Below are 23,157 nucleotides of genomic sequence, written 5' to 3' on the forward strand. Positions count from 1 at the left end.
CCTTTTTCTATTTTCTATCATATATTATTGAAAGGGAACATAATGTTAAAGTAGAGGAAGTTTGCAACTCTCCTGACAAAAGAACTTGGATGGACTTGGAAGCTTAGGACTGAATGCTGAATTGCAGCAAGTGCCTTCCTTCCAATGAAATACATCAAAACACAGATGGCAGCAGCAAAGATATCCATAGCCATCTCGGAAACAAGAGGGGGAGCCTGAGCTTCTTGGGGCCCACGGGTATTGCTTCATAAGGGACCTACCCGAATGAGTCCTCAGGTGACCTGTGAGGGCATCCCTCCTGCGGCATGCGTAGTTACAGAGATGACACTTGAAGGGCTTCTCACCAGAATGCAACTTGATATGACGGAGGAGGTTGCCTTTCTGAGTAAAAGAGGCACCACACTGATTGCACTGGAAAGGACGTTCTCCTGCAAGAGGGAGAGGAAGAAATATGTGAGAACAAAAATCTAACACGGGAACAAGAGAAAGATTTCAGTGAAAAAGTTGTTTTCCCACTGGTGCTCCATGACTTCTACCGGCTGCAGGTTTGATAGAACATGAGGCTTTCAGACTAAACCTGCCAGTTTCTTAACGCTTCACTGGTTGGGTCAATTTGATCTGAAAATCTAATTTTTTTTTCCTAAATCAGAATGGCACATCACAATGCAAATTCAAACTCATTTAAATAAAGTGACTGCAACATTTTGTGTTGAAGAGCCACTCTTCCTGATCAGCAGTTTTGGAATAAACCAATATCCAATTTTGCGTGTTGTGGCATTTGGTGGGGTTTTTAATGTGGCTTTTTTCAAAGGGTCTTTAAAATATGCCACTGAAGCAGCAAAATAAAAAGGAAACTCATTAAAAATGCATTTCAGGATCACAAGTTCATTTCAGCGTTACATTCTTATATTTAAATGAAAGGCACTTCATTATAACAGTTATAATAACTTCTTTCATTTACATTTTCCCTGTATTTTCCCTTTCAATTTCTTCTCCATTACCTGTCTGTCCCTAAGCAGCCAAATCAGGAAAAAGAGAGAAGGAAAGAGAGAGAGAAAAAGAGAGAGAGAAGAGAGAGAAAAAGAAAGAGAGAGAGAGAGAGAGTGAAAGAGAGAAGAGAGAGAGAGAGAGAGAGAGAGAGAGAGAGAGAGAGAGAGAGAGAGAGAGGAGAGAGAATAAAATAAGAAGTTAAGATAGTATTGAAGGAAACTGTCTCCAAATAAAAATCCTGTCTTTCCATATGGCAGGATAATAAAATCAGAATTGGAGTAATGTTTCTTCTTTCTTTCCTAATATCTTAAACCTTAAAGTTCTTATTTCTCTAATTTATTGGGAGCAAGCTAAATTTGAGAAGAAAGACTTTATTTAATAGCTTAAATTGTTGTTACTAGCATTTTTATTTTGTGGGGATGTAGGAGTAATATTTATAATCTCTTTCTCAAACAAAGTATGTGACTTAAAAAATTTTCAGATCTTTCCAAGTGTGATAGCCTATATTCTAGGCTTTAACAAAGGGATAAACCAGTAAAAATTTACATAAGAAAAGAATGTCATATGTTGCTATCATTCTAAGGAGTTCTAAGACTTAGAGATCAACCAACTGGACATTTAATTTAACCCTTAAAATCACATGCATTATTTATTTCCTGGAAAAAAATTTAAGTTTGTCTTTTTGAAGATGAACCATTTAACTTGGATAAGTGTTATATGACTCAGATTATCATGACCTTAAAATACTTTCAAAAATATTTAATTATTTTTCTTAAGAATTGTTTCTTGGGCTAAGCTTCCATAAAGCAGAATATGACCTATTTTAACGAGTGATTGATATATTTTAGGTCATTTAAATGCTAGCAATCAATAGGAAGTGAAAGGCAAGCTAGAGCTTTAAAAGTCTATGTTGGGTTGGATTTCTAAAATCTGATAAGCATCTAAAGTCCAAGATATAAGCTATAATGTCACAACTGAAATGGACCATAAATGTGTCAATGAATTTCTATATAAGGCATAACTTTTTAAGTCTAAAACAAAACAAAAAAGGCCAGAGTTCTCTTCACAGTATCTTAATCTCTTCTTTCATTTAATCTATTGTTCTCTGCTTCTGTCTGCTTACCCCCCTACCTTTACTCTCAATTTAGTATCTTCTAATTTTGTTTAATCTGTTTTTCTTCTTTTTTCTTTCCCTGGGTCACTGGTTAGTCCCCTTACCCATCCCATTTTGGTGGCTACTATAATGGGTGGAAAAAAATCTTACTATATAATTATAGGCTGGTTGGTAGGTTTCAATATCTGTATTAATATGACAAAGCTGAATTGTGTGTTCTTCCCAGAGTTTAATTTCTGGATTGCACTTTCCCAAGAACACAGAAAGGATTTAGAGTCAAATAACTCATGATATTACTAGGTAGTCCAAAGCTCTGTTTCTGATGATAAGAGACTTGGGGCAGATCTGAAAGAAGAATTTAAAAATAGCGGAAAACCAGATCTCATTGATTGACTCCCAATGTGAAGAATCAGCTAATTCTTAGTAAGCAGCTTTTTTTGTCAGTCAGCATTTTATTTCTTATTTTTTTGTTTTAATTTGGAAAACTGGACATAAAAGAAAAGAATGCTTAGAGTATGCAGGGAGATCCAAAGAGTGTAAGAACAAAATGTGTGTCCAGCCCCCAGTTCTCATTTTGACAAAATGAAACCTCAGGCTGTGTGGGAAAGAAAGACAGCTGGAGAATCTAAAGTTCTGAAGATGTACAAAGCAAGTATGTGGGGGCACAAGCCTACCCACACAAATGACACCTGTAATATGATCTAAACCCAGAGCACTCATACCTGGGTCTCTCCCCACCCCACCCCAGGCAGCTAGTCTTTACTCTAAAAAGGGAATGCAGTTTCATTTTTCTTCCTAAATCTGAAATGGATGCAAGAAAGAATTTTCTTTAAATCAAGAGTAGTAAGACGGGGAAAGATCAACTTTCCTCAGAACAAGACATGAAAGAAAGAAAGGTATCACTTCTTAGAAAGTAAAATCTGTCTTTTTATATGAGTAACCATTTTTCAGATTTCCTGCTCTGTGTCTTAAATATCTATATATTCCTGCTGGCCAAGTTTACTGGAACTCTATTTTTTGACTGAATGTCTAAGCATGCATAAATGTATACTTTAGTTAGGGTGTGGTGCTTTTTTGTAGGTTATACTTCAAGTAGTTAGAAGAGAATTAGCTGACTGGTTGGTCTTTCCAGTCACCCTCCACTTAGCTATCAAAATGGTTTTCCTTAAACCCAAGTCTGAACAAGTCCCTCCTCAACTGAATAATCGCCAGTGGTTCCCTATTAACTTCAGGATCAAACATGAACACGTGTATTTGACTTTTAAAGCTCTTCATAGCCTGATCCCTTCCTACTATTCCTATTTTCTTATTCCTTACTTCTCCTTCACTCCAGTGACATTGGCCTCTTTGCTTTTCTGCTAAGAAAACACTCCATCTCTGGACTCTGCATTTTCACTGACTGTCTCCCATGCTTGGGATTCTCTTCTTCCCCATTATTGCCTCCTAGCTTCTCTGACTTCCTTGCAGTTTCAGCTAAAATCCCACCTTCTTCAAGAATTCATTCCTAATCCCTTTAATTTTAGGTCCTTTCTCCAGCTAATTATCTCCAATTTACTCTCTATATAGCTTGTTTGTGCAGAGCTGCTTACATGTTGGCTACCCTATTGGATTATGATCTTCTTGAGGGTGACTGTTACTGACTTTTTTTTAAATGTGTCTATGTTTTTCACCTAGTATTTAATAAATCCTTTTTTGAATTGACTTGATTCCCTAGATATGTTCTTGGGAGGGAACATATTCCAGAGGGATTATATATGTGAATTTTAATAGGATATGTGCTAATATAAAAATTTTATATTTATCCTGTTGAGTTTATAATGCCAAATTCAGACTTGCAGAAAATTATTCTTGAATTTATCAGCGTTAGCTATGTGGTAATGTTGCACAGAAGAAAGAAATCTGATCTTGGAGTTAGAAACATCCCAGTTAAGCCTAGCTTAATGATACAGTGTAAAGTGTATGAAATTTGGAGCCATATCATCTGAGTTTGAATTCCTAGTTTTGACACTTAATTCTATGATCTTTAATCCCAGGTTGTCTTGTTTAATAGTGCAGTGTAAATTATACTGAATTTGGAGCTAAATGATCCTAATTCTATTTGAGCCTTGATTTTCTTATGAAATGGGTGGGACTAGGTAATAGTAATGAAATCCCTTTCAGCTCTAGCTCTAAAACCCCATAACTCCCTATATACCTGAACTGTGTGACCATTGGCAAGTAACTTAATCAAATAAGACATATGTAAACATATACAAAACATGAATATATGTATACATATAAAACATATGTAAAAGTACTCTGTAAATCTTAAAATGCTTCATCCATGCTATTATCACTACTATTATTAACCAGCCATTCAGTCCCCTAGGAAATGTCCACCATGGTGGAAAGAATACATAATTTGGAGCAATAGAATCTCTGTTCAAATCTTAATTCTGCCAGTTGTTACCTATGTAATTTGAGCTTGTGACAAGTCATTTCCCTTCTCTAAATCTTATTTTCATAATAAGCTCCATAAAATTTGGAACTTGGCCTCTATGACCCAAGATCCTTCCAACTTTAATCATGATCCCAGGATGAGACAGTCAAATTGCCAATCAGCATTGGTAGAATTCCTGATACCAATAAAATACAAGTTTTATACATACACATACACACACACAAACACACACACATATCCTGCAAATTCAGGTTATAGTAGGTGTGTAAAGGCAGATAAAATTTTCATAAGTTGTATTGATTCTATATTTAGCAATTCTAAGTTTTTTTTTCTTCTTGATCATCTCTTAAGAAATACTGGGAAATTGCCAATACATTGAATTCATAGGAAAAACAGTACTTTATATTGGACAACTAACTAGATGGTCCAGTGGATAGAGGAGTGCCAGACCTGTGGTCAGAAAGAACTGAGTTCAAAGCTGGACTTAGACACTTATTAGTTATGTGACTCTAGGTAAGTCCCTTAATTCCATTTGCCTCAGTTTTCTCATCTGTAAAATGAAATGGAGAAGGAAATGAAAAAACACTTCAGTATCTTTGCCAAGAAAATCCCAAATGGGATCAAAGAGTCAGACAGGACTAAAAACAACTGAATAAAAACAAATCTATAATTTACAAAGGCACGAGAATACATAATACATACTCTGATTCAAATTAATAATATTCTTAAGGAAATTTAGCTTCAGGCAGCAAAAATCCTCTGACACTTTTTAGCTTGGCAGAATTCCTATTTGGCTCTAAGATATATAGTCCTTGATTCATTAAAGAGAGAGGGCACGCATGCACATCTTTTTACAGCACTTTGTAAAAAAAAAAAAAAAAAAAAAAAAAAAAAAAAGCCAGTCTGTTCCTCACTTTAAAATATTCTCTCTTAAGATGTTCCTTGGGACTACCTGAAGTAGCTATAATTAACATGCTTTTTTGGTGGGAAGGGCTTACTTATGTTTGAAAAATTTGACCCTGTGTGGTATTCAGTCTGCATTAAAAAAATTTCAATCTGCATTTATAAGCATAGTTTACTGAGCACTTTTAAATCCATATCTCATCCATCTCATTTTAAGAGACCATAAGATAAATAGGAGTTAATATTACTGCATTCCAGGGCCAGAGATATGAAAGAAAAACTAATTAACACGTTGTTGTTGAGTCATATTTAACTCGCAATGACCTCATGAAAGGTTTTCTTGGCAAAGATAATTGAGTGGTTTACTATCTCTCCAGTTCATTCTGCAGATGAGGAAACTGAGGCAAACAGGATTAAATTTCTTGCCAAGGATTTTGCAGCTAGTTAGTGTCTCCAGGCCTGGTGCTCTATCTATTGTACCACCTAGCTGTTCTTAGTTCACAAAACAAACCTACAATAGACTGTAAGCTCTTTGAGAAAAAGGATTATTTTATTTTTGTTCCTATATACTCTACATTTAGCACAAGTATTAAAGTCACTTCCAGTTCTGGCTCATGTTATTCTGGTTCATATTATCTAAGTTAGAGAAATGGGATCTGTGAGCGAAGTCAGTTACATTTCACTTATTTTAATTTAATTAATTTTTTGTTGATTTAGTTAATTTATTTATTTCAAGGTTGGAATTCTGGGATTCAGTCAAAACAGTGAGGGGAAAAGATACAGATTGAGAACTAGGAAGGACCTCAGTGATTGAGTTCAATCCCTCCCTCCTCATTTTACAGGTGGTTCAGCTTGGGATTCACAGGTACATGATCAGAGTCAGAATTCCAAGCCAGGGTGTCTGTCTCTAGAGACTTCACTCTCTATATCATACTGTGCTTCCTCATCACAAATGAGAGCCTGCTAAAGAAAAGGACCTCATTGCAAAGGTAGGAGTTGGGGAACAACTTTTTGGAACACTGGGACTGATCTTACTTGATATGACAATACAAAAGAAGAGACAAAATCCTTAAATTCCACTATTGAGTTTTGAAATGTAGGATCCCTTTGCAGTGAAATATTTAAAACAGAGAACTACTTTGAGTTAAACATAACTTATTTTTCCTGACATGATTACACTTCCATTCTAACTAAGGATGCAAAGTGCTACAGACACCAACTTATACCACCAGCATTCAATTTTCAGTATGAAAAGTATAAATACTCTTGGAAATCAGCAAACACTATAAATCAGGAGTTAGTTTATAGTTTTTGTTGATTGTTTAGACTTAAGACAGAAATTTAAGAAACTCTAATAAACTTAAAGGTGTGCACACATACATTTTTCTCTCCTTGTAAACTGATTGTGAAACATTTGCCAGCATACCACTGTTCCTAAATGTTGCTTTACTTTACAGAATTCAGGAAGAGCTATAAATAGGTCAATTTATATAACACATGTGACCTAACATTGAAGGATAAGAATATTATGCCTTTTTCATACGTAACATACTCAAGTCAGGACTATGTGAAATGATTCTTTTAATCAATAGATTCACTCCACAAATATGGTATGATCAACAGATTAACACCTGTATAAAGACACACATATTAGTCTACGTGAGGGAAAATATAGTGGGATGCCAGTCCTATAACAAATTACTGAGCATAAAAAATCTGTCTCAAATGTTTTCCCTACAGGCTAATGTGGGAAAAAAATAATTTGAAGATCTGCTGCCCACTAAAAGATTGGGGGTGGATGACCGTGACTTGAATTGACTTGCTCTGTAGGTATTAGAAATAAAATATATTGTAGAGTCCTTGGTACTTTACTGCTATTTGTGGGCAGAAGTGGGTAGCAAACAGCAGGTGCTGCTACGCATATCTGCACTTGGCAGGTTTATTCATTAAATGTAATTATTCCTTTTATCAGGTCAGGCAGTCATTATATTTCAGCATTTTAGTATGCCAGAGTTTTATTCATTTATCAAATATTTATTTAAGAGAATTTCACCATACATGCAGGCTTTACATGAATTAGCGGCAAAGTAATTCATTTGCAAGGTTTATTCCTTCATCAGGAATGTATTAAAATAGGCTTCAGTGTATTCTGTTAAGTGTCTATCACAGAGTATCCTATTTTCACTTTAATTTTCACATCACTACAAAAGGGGGAAATGTTATTACTATTACACAGCTTTAACTCAGACTATATATGTAATGTGTCTATTTATTTAATTGGCTAATTTCAGGATTTAGGAACCTACTTGGCAAAGAAAAGTTTGCTCATTCTAGAAGTTACATTGTCATTTAAGATAAATTCAGGGACTAATTAGGGAATTTGGATAAAACGCCTTAGGCATATTCTACTTGAGTTACCTTATTTTAAGAATCTACCTCTCTCCATCTCCAAGAAATCCTCTTTTAGATGAGTCAAAAAACTTTGCTATGGAAGACAGCTTGGTTACTAAATGATCCTTGAGCCCTTGCTTATAATTTTTTACAAAAATTATTATTTATCCTTAATACACAGTAGGTTTGTATAAATAAAGTAACTCAGCTGAAAAGAGAGCTTTGAAAGCTATATAGCTGAAATTAACTTAAAAGCCTAATGATGTCATCCCTCCTGTATCTTGCTTTCTTGAGGTTTTGTTGTGTGGCCATGAACTGTTGTATATACAGAATGAAGCTACCATCTTTAGCACCCTTGAACCATAGTTATTTCTATAAATACCATACGCTAGTGTATAAATACTATATAGAAAAGGACATTAAGTCATTGACTTATAAACTCATATATCTAAAAGTGAAAGAGATATCAGAGACCAATTATCTCAAGCTCCTTATTTTATAGAAGAAAAAAACTAAAGTCTTGAGAGGTTGCTTACTAAGGTTAAGGGCATGTTCTGACTATTTAAATTCTTTTCAACCCTTGAGATACTGATTCCATTCTACATAATTTCATAAATGTTCATTCTTCTAGGAAAGACAAATCAATTCCACTTTTTTCCCCTCTATAACAATATATATATTTTTGTGATTTATCTTAGGCTGTAAGGTAGGCAGATACTAACTTTTTGGCTAATTTGGAAAGTCAGTAATATTCCCTCAAAGGGTAGCACTAATTGAGGCCTGGCGATATTACTGTGAAAATTTCAATGATCTGTCAAGTTAAGCAAGTCTGAACTCCAAAGATACAAAAGTGAGCATCTGGTTTAAAAACACAGGAAATTCCAGCATACAACCAATGTTCAAATTTGCCCTATTCATATTTGAACTCTCAGATTCAGCAGTATTTTAATTATAAGTTTCCAGCTACTCTACTGGCCTATTACTGCACTATTTGATCAATAGTTTATTTTACATAGAACTCAAGCATTACAAAGTAATGTTATCCTTGTGACAACCCAGTGAGGTAGGTGCTATTATTATTCTTACTGTACAGATAAAGACACAGGCTAAAAATAATTAGGTGAATTTCCCAGGGTTATACAAGTTTAATAAATATACAAGACAGGATTTGAATCCAAGTTTTCTTGACTTGGGTCTAGCACTCTCTCTACTATGCCATTTAGTTGTTCTTCATTTACGGTCTGACTCTCATGCTATAGTACTTTACTTTACACCTTAAGGAATTCCCAATCTCTTTAGGAGTAGAGAACATCCCAGGTTCGTCAGCACAATGATCATCTCTATATGACATCAGGCAGAATTTTAATTTCAGCTCTTTGTCAGAAATGATAAGATCTAAATGCTATTCTCTTGCACACACAGTTAGCCATGTTTCTACGTCAGTTATTGACATTCTAGTCTTTTTTTTTTAATCAATTATAAATTAGATTAGTGGAACTAAAACAACTTCATTCAGATTTCCATACATCCCCATCTGGACTATTTTTCAAGAGCTGGTTTTGCTCTTCTGAATGATGAATAAAATTCTGTTATTATAAAATGTTTCTAAAATTTTAAGCTTTGTTAGGAAAGATTTTAAAATATACATATTGATCCTATGCTTACCACTTAATGTAGTTAATTTACTTATGGTTCTTACCTTTCTAAGAGATGAGAAGTGGATTCATTAGGGCTATATAACATGAATTAATTCAAAGCATGCTTGAAATAGTTTCTTAGATGTCAAGTTAGGCCCATGATAGAAAACTCATGCTGTTTGTTGGCACTTAAACAATCAATCTTTTCCCCTCTCTTTCCCCCTTAATTTATAATATGGATCTGACAGCTTTAGACATTCGCTTTAACTTTATTTTCAGGTAAGAAAGATATGTCTTCCTACATTTTTTTTCAAATAATTTGAGATACTGCAAAGCAAGTCAATTTGAAGCAAACTCCCAACCCAGAAAAGAAACAAGTTTGTTCTATGCAGTTGACCCATAGGACCATTTCTAGGCCCCTAAAGGAAAAACTATGTGGGGGCCTTACCAGTGTGGCTTCTTTTGTGAACCATGAGCACATTGGGACCGATGCAAATGATCCCACAGATATCACATTTTAGCTTTCCGTTAGGAAGTCGAATGCCTCCAACTCCTGACAAAGCTTTGCTGCCTTGGCCATTGTGTGAACCATTCATTTTCTCTCCCGAGGCATCAAGCATTCGTAAATCCTCTGCACATTCTTCCCCATTCATTTCACAGGCACGCCCATTCTCTTCATCACTCTGAGTCTCTACTTTAACATTACTGGCTGAAAGAAATAATACAGGATGCCCTCAGTTTCATTGCAAAGGAATAACAAACAGAAGACAGTGGCAAAAAAGACAATCAAATCAAAAAAGCGCCAACTTACTACATGCACAAAGGGTATTAAATGATATACCAAGGTGAGAGCAGCCATGGATGAGATGGCTTGTTCTATGTGGGTAACTTCAATGGCATATTGGGCAATATGGAATGGAAGCCAGGCAGCTAGATACAATGTGTTAATGGCTCATCATTGATGACTTGATTGAATTCCAAATAGATATGATTGGTATGCATGGGTATGCTCATGTAAAGTTCTCACATAAAACATTTTCTCATCTATAAAGCATGCAAAAGTCACTACTGAATGGTAAATCTCTGAAATGCTGCTTTTCCCCTAGAATTTTATAAACATTATTTGATGGGGAGAGGAGTGGACAAATATATTCAACTACATATGTCTGTGTATGTTAATTCACATATATATATATATATGTGTGTGTGTGTGTCTCCATTCTCTCATCTCTATGTTAATCTCATTTTTTCTGAAAGCATCTGATAGAGATTAACATTCTAATTCCTTATTATTTACTAGGAAATAAATGAAATATGTGGAACAAAATATTTTTTCTGAATTATGAGCAAATTCCTCTTTTGGATTGCTGTGGGGGGTGATTATACTAGTCTATGAATGTTACAGAGCTCTAGTCATTTCTCCAAGAAAGAACAGATTGTGGGAGGAGTTTGTATTAATGAAGACAAATTCATTATTGGCTCTGAGACTTGTTCCACTATGTCACATAAGTGATAATTTTCATTTCATTCACACATTTTGCCTTGTAAAGAGCACTGGAGAAATTTTATTTGCCCTCTTCTGAAGTACTGACTCATAACATACTACTGAAAATAATATATGCACAGAATAGATTCAGATTGTAATATTCTTTGCCAGGGAACATAACTATGCTGTAACTGTATATCTAGATTAAGGCAAATAAAAATTTTAAACTGATGCTTTAAATATAATTTAACTAATTTAATCATCTGATTACTCTAACTAAAGTCTGTATTCTAGTGTGTACGCACACACAACATGGTCCTGCAGTGTCTTCCAGTGTTGTAATTTCAGACATATCCTAACAATTTGGAAAAACTTTGAAGATGAGCCTAGTGACAGGCTGTGTGCATATCATCTAAGAACCAGCTCGAGAAAGGGTCTGTAGGAGTCCAGGGATGATGAATTGTCTTGGCTACAGCAAGAAATTAGGCTACCAAATGGTATGAAGATTACAAGCTGTAGGGATGGAGAATACCCACACAATGAAATCCAAGATTGTCACTGAGAAACAACATTATGCTGATTTGAAACACTGTCAAGCTAAGTTCTCACAGCAGAGTTTTACATGGGATTGAATATTTCTATGACTTTCTGATAAGCAACTAGTAGTAGAAAGCAAAGGTTACCAAAAAGATATTCTTAGCAGAAGGCTTGGCTTTGGTTGAATTAGACTTTAACACATACATTATCTTTGGAGAAAAATCAATATAAAGTATTCTAAATCAATAAACTGGGGCTTGTGCTAGATCTCCTAAGAAGTCCCTTAGATATAAGGAAATGCTTTGGGGGTCTCCTGCTCTACTTTTCATTTCACATTCATGTTATGGATAAATCAAACTCCTAAGGGTTCAGAGTCCATGGACAACATTCTTATCTTTGAGTCGGCCTTTTGAAGGCTGACTCAGATTGAGAAGAAACACCAAGGACAAAATAAAAGGCATTTTCCCCACTTTTATCAAGAGTGGCACCCTTTCAAAGAAAAAAATAATGAAGATTCTCAATGTGACTAGAAAATGAAACAAGATTCTTTGGATGATAAGAGAGTAACTGTTACTGCCATTATATGAGGAAAAGAGAAAAGGGTATAAATATCCTAAATTTGTGGTTTGGGAAACAATGGGTATAGATTAGTGAATTCTCTTATAATCTCTGAGATAACTATTATAACATTAATACTTAACTGAAGTTTGAATCTAAATATAAATTGGATGGTTCTTACCAGTTCACTAAGTTGCTTTGGCACCTTAAGGATGCAGGAACATCTTAACTGAATACTGATGTAACTTGGAAAAATTTTAAAATTATCTACTTCAGAATGGTTTAAGCATGTAGCATAGCTTTTGAATGGATTTTGGGGTACAGTAATCTGAACAGTGCCCATCCAAGAAAGTCTTAATGGAGTAATAATTTATAATAAACAGCACATTTATGACACTTGTTCCCTACATTTAGCCATGTTTGCTACACCAAGGGGAGACTAATCAGAATGGGATTTGCAGACTCCAGAGTGGGCATAGAAAAGCTGCTATTTTTATGTGGTTTGGTAAGCATGGCAGGTTACTTGACTAGACAGATGGAACAGAATGTCTGAGTGGTAATAGGAAAGAACTGTATGGATTCTTTAGAATGAAATATAATAAAATCTTCTACACATCAGAGGATCTGGGGATATGACCTATACGAGTCAATGGATGGTGTGTGTGTGTGTGTGTGTGTGTGTGTGTGTGTGTAAAAATAAACATATATATATATATATAGATATAAAGTGTATGTATGTTTATTTTATATATATATATATATATATGTGTGTGTGTGTGTGTGTGTGTGTGTGTGTGTGTGTGTGTGTGTGTATGTGTGTGTGTGTGTATAAATTTTTCTGGGAGGAGGAAAGGGAGCTTAGAGAAAAAGGGAGATTTTGTAAATCTTTTCTTATGGTCCCTTGTCTGGAATAGAAGGGCATTCACTAGGTATTTAGCCAAGAAACTGGAATAAAAAAGAGGAGATATCTTTTAAAAAGAACATACGGTAGTCGTAAGAAAGAGATTCATTGAAGGAGAATATATGAGTCTGTGAATCTTAAAGATGGTGAAATGGGTAGGTATGGTCTATCTGAGGGGCAATAAAGTTGGAGGAAAAGAGGCATTGGGTTTTACTCCAACCCGGCCACCAGGAGGCATCCTCAGTACAGAAAAGCCTGCTTGCTGTGCATACCACCTACAGGTAAGTGGGGAAGGGACTTGGAAATAACATTCAATCAGCCATAAGCATGGGTCATTCACAAGAGCTGAATGTCTGTGTCTAGAGAGTACCTGGATGAGCTGTGCTAAATATGCATTCATTTATGGGTGTGTATACCTATAGATGCATGCATGATAATACATGGAATATTTCAAAGTATTGAGAGTTTGTGAAATTAAATTACTGAAACTTTTGTAAATTGTACAAAATAGCTACCTAATTAAATGGCATGAGTTGCTCACTATTCACAAATTAAACATATATAAAGACATAGACACATACACATAAGTGTGTATATATATATATATATATATATATATATATATATATATACATCTGCACATATATACATATACACACAGACATATACATATACATTATGTACTGGGTTTTATTTTTAAAAACTGTGTTTTACATTTGAGTAAATACACACATACCTATATACATGTATAAGTACTATAAGTAAATAGCAAAGGACTGAATTAAATATTACAATATGACCCAAATCTTAAAGTTTCTCAGACTTAATGAAATAGCACTATAAAATGTACTTTTTATGTACTGATTTAAAAAAACTACTTATCAAACTAGTTCCATAGTAGGCTCTCCTTTTTTTTTAGATCATATCAAACTTAATAGTATTATAACTTTACTGTTTCATAATTGTAACTTGTTAAGTTACTTTATAACTATTATAATGTCAGCATGAAAAGCTGAATCAAAAAGTAACAAGATTGTAAAATATTTAAGGTAATTTATTTATGATAAACATGCTATAAGGGATTAATTTTGATATTTCTATTAAAAATCCTATTTAAAGGATATTGTTAAGTAGGATGTCAGAAACCTGCAAAGATATCATGCCTAAAAAAATAAACAAAAAAAACAAGCCACCTTTCCTTGCCCCCTCTTAAAAACAAAACAAATCCAAACTAAAACTGTCCTCATTAGCTTTAGTATTAAGGACAGATTTGGTAAATTGGAGTGTCACTGACCCCTTTTGAAATCAGTGCTATTTGGGCACATCCATATATCCCTTTTCTATTCAAAATGTGTGTCTTAGTGTTGTCTAGTCAGGCTTACTGCCTTTTCTCTACTACTGACCAGTATGCTTTCTCTACTTCAATTCCAAAATGGGGACCAACTCATGCCATTTTAATTAGGTAGCTATCTTGTACAATTTACAAAAGGTTCAGTGAATGATTTAATTTATGAAACTCAATACTTTGAAATACTCAAAGAAGGTTTCAAAGATATGTTTATCAGTTTTCTCCTTTCCCATTCGACAACTGTTAATAATAAAAAGAAATGGAAATTAACATTTCTTTTGGTTCAATAACATCAATTGGGGAATATTCAGCATGCACTTAGTAATTTAATACATGGCACATTGTATTCCCTACAGTAAGACAAGGTACACTGATAATGTCAGTTTGATTCGAAGATTATCCTCAGGTACCTTGATTAATAATACTTGCAGGGAGCATAGGGCTCCATTTTATGTTTCCCATAAAAATTAGCCCCCACCCTTTTTTAGTACAAATAGTTTTCAGTGTTTGCCTGTGACATAAATTGTGAACACAGTAGAAGAATTTAAATGATACTACTTATTGGACAATAACTATCACATTAATAAAATTAGGGTTTGATATTACTAACAGAACTGGCTCTGTACTCCTGCTATCATGGTTCAAATCCTGGCTTTCTTGATTATTATTTGTGTGACCATGGCCAAGTCAATTAATAATCTGTAAAAGTGAGAAGATAGTACCATATTGCCTCTGAAATAATTTTTTTAGCCCCAAATCTATATTTCTTCTTTTCTAAAATATATCATCATTATGTGGTATGTCATCCAAATATCCAAGAACATAATTTTAAATTTTATTTTATATTATTGATAAAAACAACTTTTTCATTATTCTAAAATATTTATATTCAAGGAACTTGATGGTTATAGATGATTTAGCTATAAAATATCTCTTTTGGGGGTATTATTTGGGGTATATTATACCCCTAAATATAAATATATGCTATATATGTGTATATATTTACCTTTATAATACATATATGCATAGAGATATAAATATATTCTTTTCCATATCTATCTATCTATATCTATACATTAAAAAAAAACTACACATGCAAACACTGACCATGCAACATACTTGGAAGTAACATGGCAGTCAAATGACTCAGTCATACTATTTGCAATAACTGAAACAAATTTTGGGGGAATATGGTCTCCTTAAATGATACATATGACTTTGATAATAAGCTGAAGTGGAGAGTTATCACAATTATCTGGGCAATTCAAGTTTACCAATTTTTTTTTGAGGAAAAGGACTTTTTCCTCAATGCTTGAATCATCCCAATTACCTCTGAATACAGATTAAATTCACTTAATAATTACTCAACTCTCCATTTCACTTTACCTATACTATAAGATTACATGTAAAATGTTCATCAGTGCTAAGTATTAACTGTTTATGAAAGCATATGGTTTCATAAAAATGAAAATTTGAAACCTTTTTTGGTGATTTAAAATACTTATAGAAGAGATATATTTCATGTAATAATATTTGCTAATCAAATATTAAATCACACATGCCACTGGGTTTTTTAAAATGTTTAATATTGAATACCAAGCACTGGAATGAACAATACAGAGAGAAAGAAATGGGTTCAATGTCAATGGATTGTGATTTTCTAAAAGCAAATTGTATACTTACGAGAATAAGATTTTGGAATTAATGCGTGAAAATCCCTAAAGCCTTCAGCCCCATATGTAACTGCAATAAAGAATGCAAACAGGAAGCTGGGTTGTGATATTGCTAGAGAAATACAGTAAAAGTCAAAAAGCGATGACATTATTAATTAAAAATCACTGCTTACCTAACCAAATGGCATACTGTTAGTCATCATATGAGGAACATGGAAAAGATATTGTCAATGTAAATATTTAGGATGCCAATTAACAAACAAATGAAAATGATAATTGGCTGTTCTCAATGATCTGACATAGGAAAGTTCTCTTGCAGTTTCTATATTCTATGGATACCTGAAGGATTTCTGGTAAACCCCATATGAGATTCTACAAGCTACAAGGAAAAACATCATAGATTATAATTTGGCTGAGATAAATCCTAGGGAGTGGCCCATGGTACAGAGAGGTTAAGTAACTTGCTCAGTGTCTTCCTGATTTCAAGCCTAGAATACTATTCACTCTGCCACTTGGTTTCTCTTCTGTAAGAGTGAGAAAATAACCACCCTGACTCAGTTTTCCCACTTATGTAATGGGAGCATGTAGTAACACAGTGACAAGTAATGAGAACAAGGACAAAGATGTTTTTGAAAAAAGAATCTACAACAGAGTTACAACTTGGAGTCTGAAGTTGTTTTTTTTTAAAAACCATTACATTAAACCAATATAACTAATATAGACATATAATGTATATGTATGTATAACAAAATATAACAAATGTTAATACTATCATTAATACTATTGTTAATGATATTAACACAAAATATTATTCAACATAATTGATTTCTTTTGTAGTGCTGTGCATTTTATTTTGTGAATTTAAAAACATTATGGTAAGAAGCAGTGCATAACCTTCATCAAACTGCCAAAGAAATAAATGACAAAAAAGTTAAAAATACTTCCTCTACAAAAATATTCAAATTAGCATAAAATTACCAGATCCAATAAAAGTTTGGCTATATGATCATGAGATTATTTTGAATTTCAATTGTTGCTAGAAATTATTTCATATGAAAGTCAATCCTCAGGTGCAAACTAGAGATTTGATTTAATGAGAAATAACATTGATAGCTGTAGCCCTCAAAAGTATGGAGAATGTCTAAATTTACTGCTAAGTAAAATGTTGACTATTCCAGTTGCATAAGGTGTGAAACAGAACTGAACAAGATGCCCTGACACACTTTTAATGGAGTAAGAATATGAGTTTCAGCTATGTTACTATGATTTCAAGCACATGTTTTTCACTGAATTCCATCACAAGATTCCATTATTAAATATGAAATGCAGAAAAACATTTCCAAAAAATTTATATGAAGGTTTGAGTTTTTGTCAAATTAATTTTGGGGGAGGCTTTTAAACATGGAAGTTATTGAAAAGATAAAATATTGGAGACCTGAGCAGGGGTTAGAAGTAAGCAAAGTAATTGGTTAGCTAGGGTGAAACAAGGGACATTTAAAATATTATTAATTTTATAAATCAATATTTACAAATTCACAAACTTTAATGCCAGAATGTCAGTTTATTTTGTGATAAGTCAAGTTGCATTTATAATATTGAAGGTGGGTAGCAAATCATAGAAGGTGTATTTTTCAGACCTCACTGAGCATACACAAACATCTACTCTCAACTCTCTGAGGTTAATAAAAAACCAAATATGGCAATACTGATTAAATTGATCATTTACACTACTGAAATTGCTGGCAAGATCCAAAGCAATTGGATCCAAATCACATGATAGTTTCCAAGTTCAAAAGATGAAAAAAAGCTATATGCTCTCCAATGCCTGATTAGGGTTATTTATAATAACTAGAAATTGCAAAAATTCACTTTATTCCACTCCATTATGTACAAATCCAGTAGTAAGTGGTAACTATACGTATTTCTGGTAAATATGCAAATTCTAAAAAGCAACACGTAATAACCCGATCATATTCAGTATACTAAAGATTTTCTTAGTATATAAGCAACTCCCACTGAATAAGGTAGGATTTGAAGTTTTATTTTTCTCTTTCATGCTACCTAGATGCTACTGACAAGTATGAGCCAATGAATCTTTACTCATATTCTCAAACACATAAAAGCATGACAAGTTTGACAACGAAAGTAGTATTAAAGAAGGATTTGAAAAAACAGCAATCCATATTGACTTGCATCACTCCCCATACCAAAAATAACTTTGTATATAATTGTCTAGGGACATGCTGCATGCCCTATTATAAACTTCATGAAATCAGAGATTTATTTTTTGTATACCTAGTACATATGGTAATGAATCTCTGGCTGGAAGGGCCTTCAGAGGTCAACTGGTCCGACATTTCTTCAAATGAGGAAATGAGGCACCAAGAAGGTAAGTAATAACAGTAGCTAAGCATTATACAGAACCTACTATGTGTCAGGTACACTATTAAAGGCTACAAATAGTATCTCATTTGAGCCTCACCTACCACATAGGTGTTATTATTATCCCCATTTTACAACTGAGGTAGACAAATTAAATTACTCGCCCAGAGTCATATATTATCTAAGGCTGAAATTGAACTCAGATCTTCCTGATTCCGGTCATGGCACTCTGTCCACTGCACTACCTAGGCGCACCTAAGTGATTTGACCAAGATCATATTATTCATGGGCATTGGTGGCAAAAGTTGAATTCCTTGCTCTCTGACTCTTCAACTGGTGTTGTATCTGTTTACTGAAAAGAAAGTACTTAAGTACTTACTGAATTCAATGGACTCACTATATCTATATTGTCTACTCCGTTTTCATGACTATATCAAGAATATATATCTGTTTGCATCTCTTAGCAGAAAGAATATTATCCTAATATTTAAGTGATAATTGTTATATTGTCTATATTTCAGTTTTTAGTATAACTTACTGATTTACTTATAATAAGAGATCTTTTTAGTATCTCATGAAAAGGAACAATTACAATACTTCACATTACTTCTGCAGCTAGGATTATTTTTCAGGGTTAATCTGGAGTAAGTGGGATAGCTGGACCATAGCTCATTATGTCCTCCATACAAAGGAAAGCAGAAAAGGTAGACAAACTCTGAGGCTAAGGTCCTTGGGTCTAGAGGCTAGAGCTGTGAGAGTGACATGAGGAGTAGAGGGGAACAGTTTATTCTTAATGACTCTTTTTGGGTTACTAATTAAAATTTTTTTTCATATACCTTCAAACTTCTCATACCTATTCAGGGAATATAGTGTAGACCTAAAAATCAATACTTTAAATTAAAATTTAGCTTCCTAAATTTACTGAAATTTGCTATTCTAAATTAATTTCCATTGGTTTGGAAGAATGTTTTTTATTCCTAGAAATCATTAACCAAGAGTTTTGTAATCACTTTCTCAGGTCATTTCATAATTCCCTTAATCAAACTGAGTAGAAGACTGAAAAGAAGAAATTAAAACATGTTAGTAATGTCAACAAGTCAACAAGCATTTATTAAACACCTACTATATGCTAAAACACTAAGTTAAGCTGTGGGGATACACAAATGGGAATATTATAATTTCTTTTTCAGTGTATGTTTAGTTGTGTATACAATTATAGGGTTTTCATGCCTTCTTGTCACATTAAATAAAGAGGCAATCCTTTGAAAATTAGAAGTAATCATATTCTACACCCAACTTGAAAGTTGGCTTTTAATATTCTCTGGAAGTGATAGAAAGATTTAGATTCAAGATCAGAATAAAACTGGAAATATACTTGTATACATATTTTTTAATTGTTAGCCTTTCAGACTTATTCAAATCATTTCTCTCATATTAACTTGGTTAAATTTAATTTGAAGTGTCTTTTACAGCTTTTCTATCTGGTATTTAATGGGTTCATTTCCTAAAGTCACCACATTGTGACTAAGCTAAGAAAAGAGTTATTAAGCCAGGAAGGTAGACATTTGGGAAAGTGATGGGAAGATATTTTACATTAGTGAATAAATATGCTACTAGAGTCAAGTCAATCTCATCTCTAACACTTATCTTATGTGTCTTTAAACAAGTCATTTAATCTTTCTGTGGCTCAATCTCCTCATGTGTAAAATGATGAGACTTGATAAAAATGGCCTTTTAGGTCCCTTCAATCTCTAGATCTATAACTCTATTACAAATTCAACAGATATTTCTTAAATTTCCATTATATCACCGATCACATTGTGCTAATTTCTGGAAACAAAGATAAAAATGAAACAATCCTTTACTTCAAAGAGCTTACTTATTTATTGGAAGAAATAAAATATCTATGACAATGAAGTAAATGTTAACTATATATAAAGTGATTTCAAGAGGAATAAAAGCCATACTTTGAACAGATCATCTATAATCTTTTAATAAGAAAGCTTTTCTCTGAAAGGTTAACCAAGTAGAGTCCTGTGTTTTGAGTACAGATAAGGCTTGGCAATGTATCTCTATGATGAGCCTCAATAAACTTTAAACTCACCAGGATGACCACAGTATGATGAATATTTGGGATACAATCTATCTACCAAAGTAATGAATTGTTGATGTTACTGACTGTAAGTCAAACTTAGAAATAATTTTTATGCAAATTTGATCTTAATATTCTGTCCCTCAAGAAGAGGAAAGCTTATTGTATCTCTTTCATAGAAGGGACAAAAAAGGGAACTGAACTGATAACATCTAACTCTCACTCTTATCTCTTTGTTCTTCAGTATCTTCCAATTCGAAGAGGACTTCAATGAGTCCTTGTTTTTCCATGTCTTTCTACCATTGTAGACATGGAATTGGAATACATCTCAGAAGACATCTAGTCCAATCCCTTCATTCTACAGGTGAGACTAAATAATTTGCCCAAGGTGACATTGGGAATAAGTCTAAGAAGAATTTAAATCTAGTTCCACTGATTCCAAAACTGGATACTCTTTCCACTATACTGCACTCTAATATCAAATGCACATGTGTCCCCAATTTTGAAAGAACTTTCACTTGACCTTACTTCCCCCTTTGGGTATTCTTCCACTTCCTTTTTCACTGCTAAATTTCTTAAGTGAGTGGTCTATGCCTGTTATCTTTATTTCCTCCTCTCTTATTCCCTCCAAACTCTACTATAATCTAGCTCCTTTTTCAGCAAATTTAAAATACCCAATTAGAAGTCACCAATAACTCTTTAAAAGCTAACCATCCATTAGGGAGATAAAATTCCTTCTTATATTGATTTTAAATCTGGTTCCCTTTAACTCCTTGACACTAATATTAAATTTGCCCTTCCCTATATTACAGGGCACTTAAAAATGTAAAGCTATTTTCCTCTTCAATCTAGGCCAAATATCCCCAGTTCCTTCATGTGTTCCTGGGAGGGTTCAAGTCTCCTCACAAGAGAATTTCTCACAAGAATGAACTCTAGACTGTTAAGGTGTCTAAAAATTTGTTGTCCAGAGTGGAACATAATATGGCAGATGTGGTCTGACCAGCACAGAGTACATAGAATCATCATCTACCTTAATTTGGACACTGCATTTCTATAAATGCAACCGAGGATCAAGATGTAATTTTGTTTTTTTTACATAAAGGGCAAGACCATCCATTCATCCTCAGCATTCCTTTGTCACCTTATCTATACCCTTTGTCTGCAGTTCCTGAAAGTGAAAGAACAGTACTTGAAGGGCTTGTTGTCATTGAACAAAGGAGGTCAAAATAGGGGCTAGAGTCTGTACCACAGCAGTTATAGAAAACTAGTTTATTTTTCTTGCTTCTGGCTTTTGTTCATTCTGTCAATGGTCTGGTATTCAGGACTTCTTCTCCACAGGATGTGAATCTATGTATTATATTTAGGAGTGAGATTATAAGCCTTTGTCTTGGAGAAATGGGATTCTACCTGGGGTTCCCCTAATTTGTCTATTTAAGGATGGCTGCTAAGCTGTTCTCTTTGGTAATGAAATTAAATAGCATGGGTGGTACATGATGATTTAGGCCCCTATCAACAGATTCTGATGACTAGCCCTCTTTCATCTGCACTTACCCTAAAAAAGGGGATCATGAGCACCTATCTGATCTACTATGACACCTGCCTTATGAACCTATATTTGATTGCATATTAATAGTTATCTGCATACAATGGTCTCCCTTATAAAACTTCGTGGTCCCCAAATCATTTTAAAAGAAAAACCATATTTTATTTATCTTCACTGTTCTTTTATTGCCTACTATAGTACTTTATACATAGCAGACCCTTGTTATTATTTTCCTCATTAAAATTTATCTTAGTAGATTCAATCCATTGCTATTGTCCTTTGAACGCACATTGGTTCTATCACTTAGAAAAATTCTAGAATATTTAACTAAGGAATGGTTTATAAGCATGTGAGCACTTATATATTAGTCACTACAAGTAATCATGGGCTCATCAAAAAATGTCATATACAAGGTGTGGCTGCAAGCATCTATAAGTGGGTGGGTAAGGGTAAGAGCTTAGAAGTTGTGAGTAGCAATAGGGTTAAATCAATCACATGCCTCTACCAATATGAGGGGGCATGGAGTTGGGGTAAAGGGGGGAGCACCACCCTATTGGATAGTGGAAATAAGCCCCATGAGTGAATGCTGTAGAGAAAGAAGGAAAGAAAGAAAGAAAGAAAGAAAGAAAGAAAGAAAGAAAGAAAGAAAGAAAGAAAGAAAGAAAGAAAGAAAGAAAGAAAGGAAAGAAGGAAAGAAGGAAGGAAGGAAGGATGAAAGGAAGGATGGAAAAAAGGAAGGAAGGAAGAAAAGAAGGAAGGAAGAAAGAGAAAGAAAGGAAAGAAGAGAAAGAAAAAGACAAAGAGAGAAGGGAAGGAAGGAAGTTAGAAGGAATGAAAGAAAGAAAGGAAGGAAGGAAGGAAGGAAGGAAGGAAGGAAGGAAGGAAGAAAAGGAAAGAAGGAAGGAATGAAGGAAGATCATGCTAGAGTACCTCTTTGTGGAACTCCATTGATATACCAGGACTTTGGTAAGGCACATGAATAAGACTCTAATAGTAACCTCAGAGTAAGATAGATCTATGTCAGCTATATGATGGAATTGGAACTGTACTAATGGAGTAAATCAAAGAATAGACTTTATGTCTTCTAGGTATGATATAGTTAGTAGAGCACCCCAACTGATCAACATTTTTATCAATAACTTGGACAGAGACATTGATGTCA

General features: G+C 33.9%; 1 protein-coding gene across 15 annotated transcripts in view; it reads right to left on the reverse strand.

Moving 5' to 3' along the window:
* The window catches only part of IKZF1 (IKAROS family zinc finger 1), a 134,753-nt gene that overhangs the window by 21,535 nt on the left and 90,061 nt on the right, over positions 1-23,157 (reverse strand). For 6 of the 15 annotated variants that reach the window (XM_023498275.2, XM_023498274.2, XM_023498271.2 and 3 more), the window contains exons 4-6: positions 15,989-16,048; positions 9,924-10,184; positions 261-428 (exon numbers count right to left, since the gene is read on the reverse strand). In XM_023498275.2, the coding sequence (XP_023354043.2) occupies positions 261-428; positions 9,924-10,184; positions 15,989-16,048 (489 nt within the window). The remainder of the gene's footprint in view (positions 1-260; positions 429-9,923; positions 10,185-15,988; positions 16,049-23,157) is intronic. The other 9 variants (XM_023498280.2, XM_023498279.2, XM_023498278.2 and 6 more) reach the window with 2 other exon arrangements.

Source organism: Sarcophilus harrisii, chromosome 1, assembly GCF_902635505.1.
Source record: "Sarcophilus harrisii chromosome 1, mSarHar1.11, whole genome shotgun sequence".
Lineage (NCBI taxonomy): Eukaryota > Metazoa > Chordata > Mammalia > Dasyuromorphia > Dasyuridae > Sarcophilus > Sarcophilus harrisii.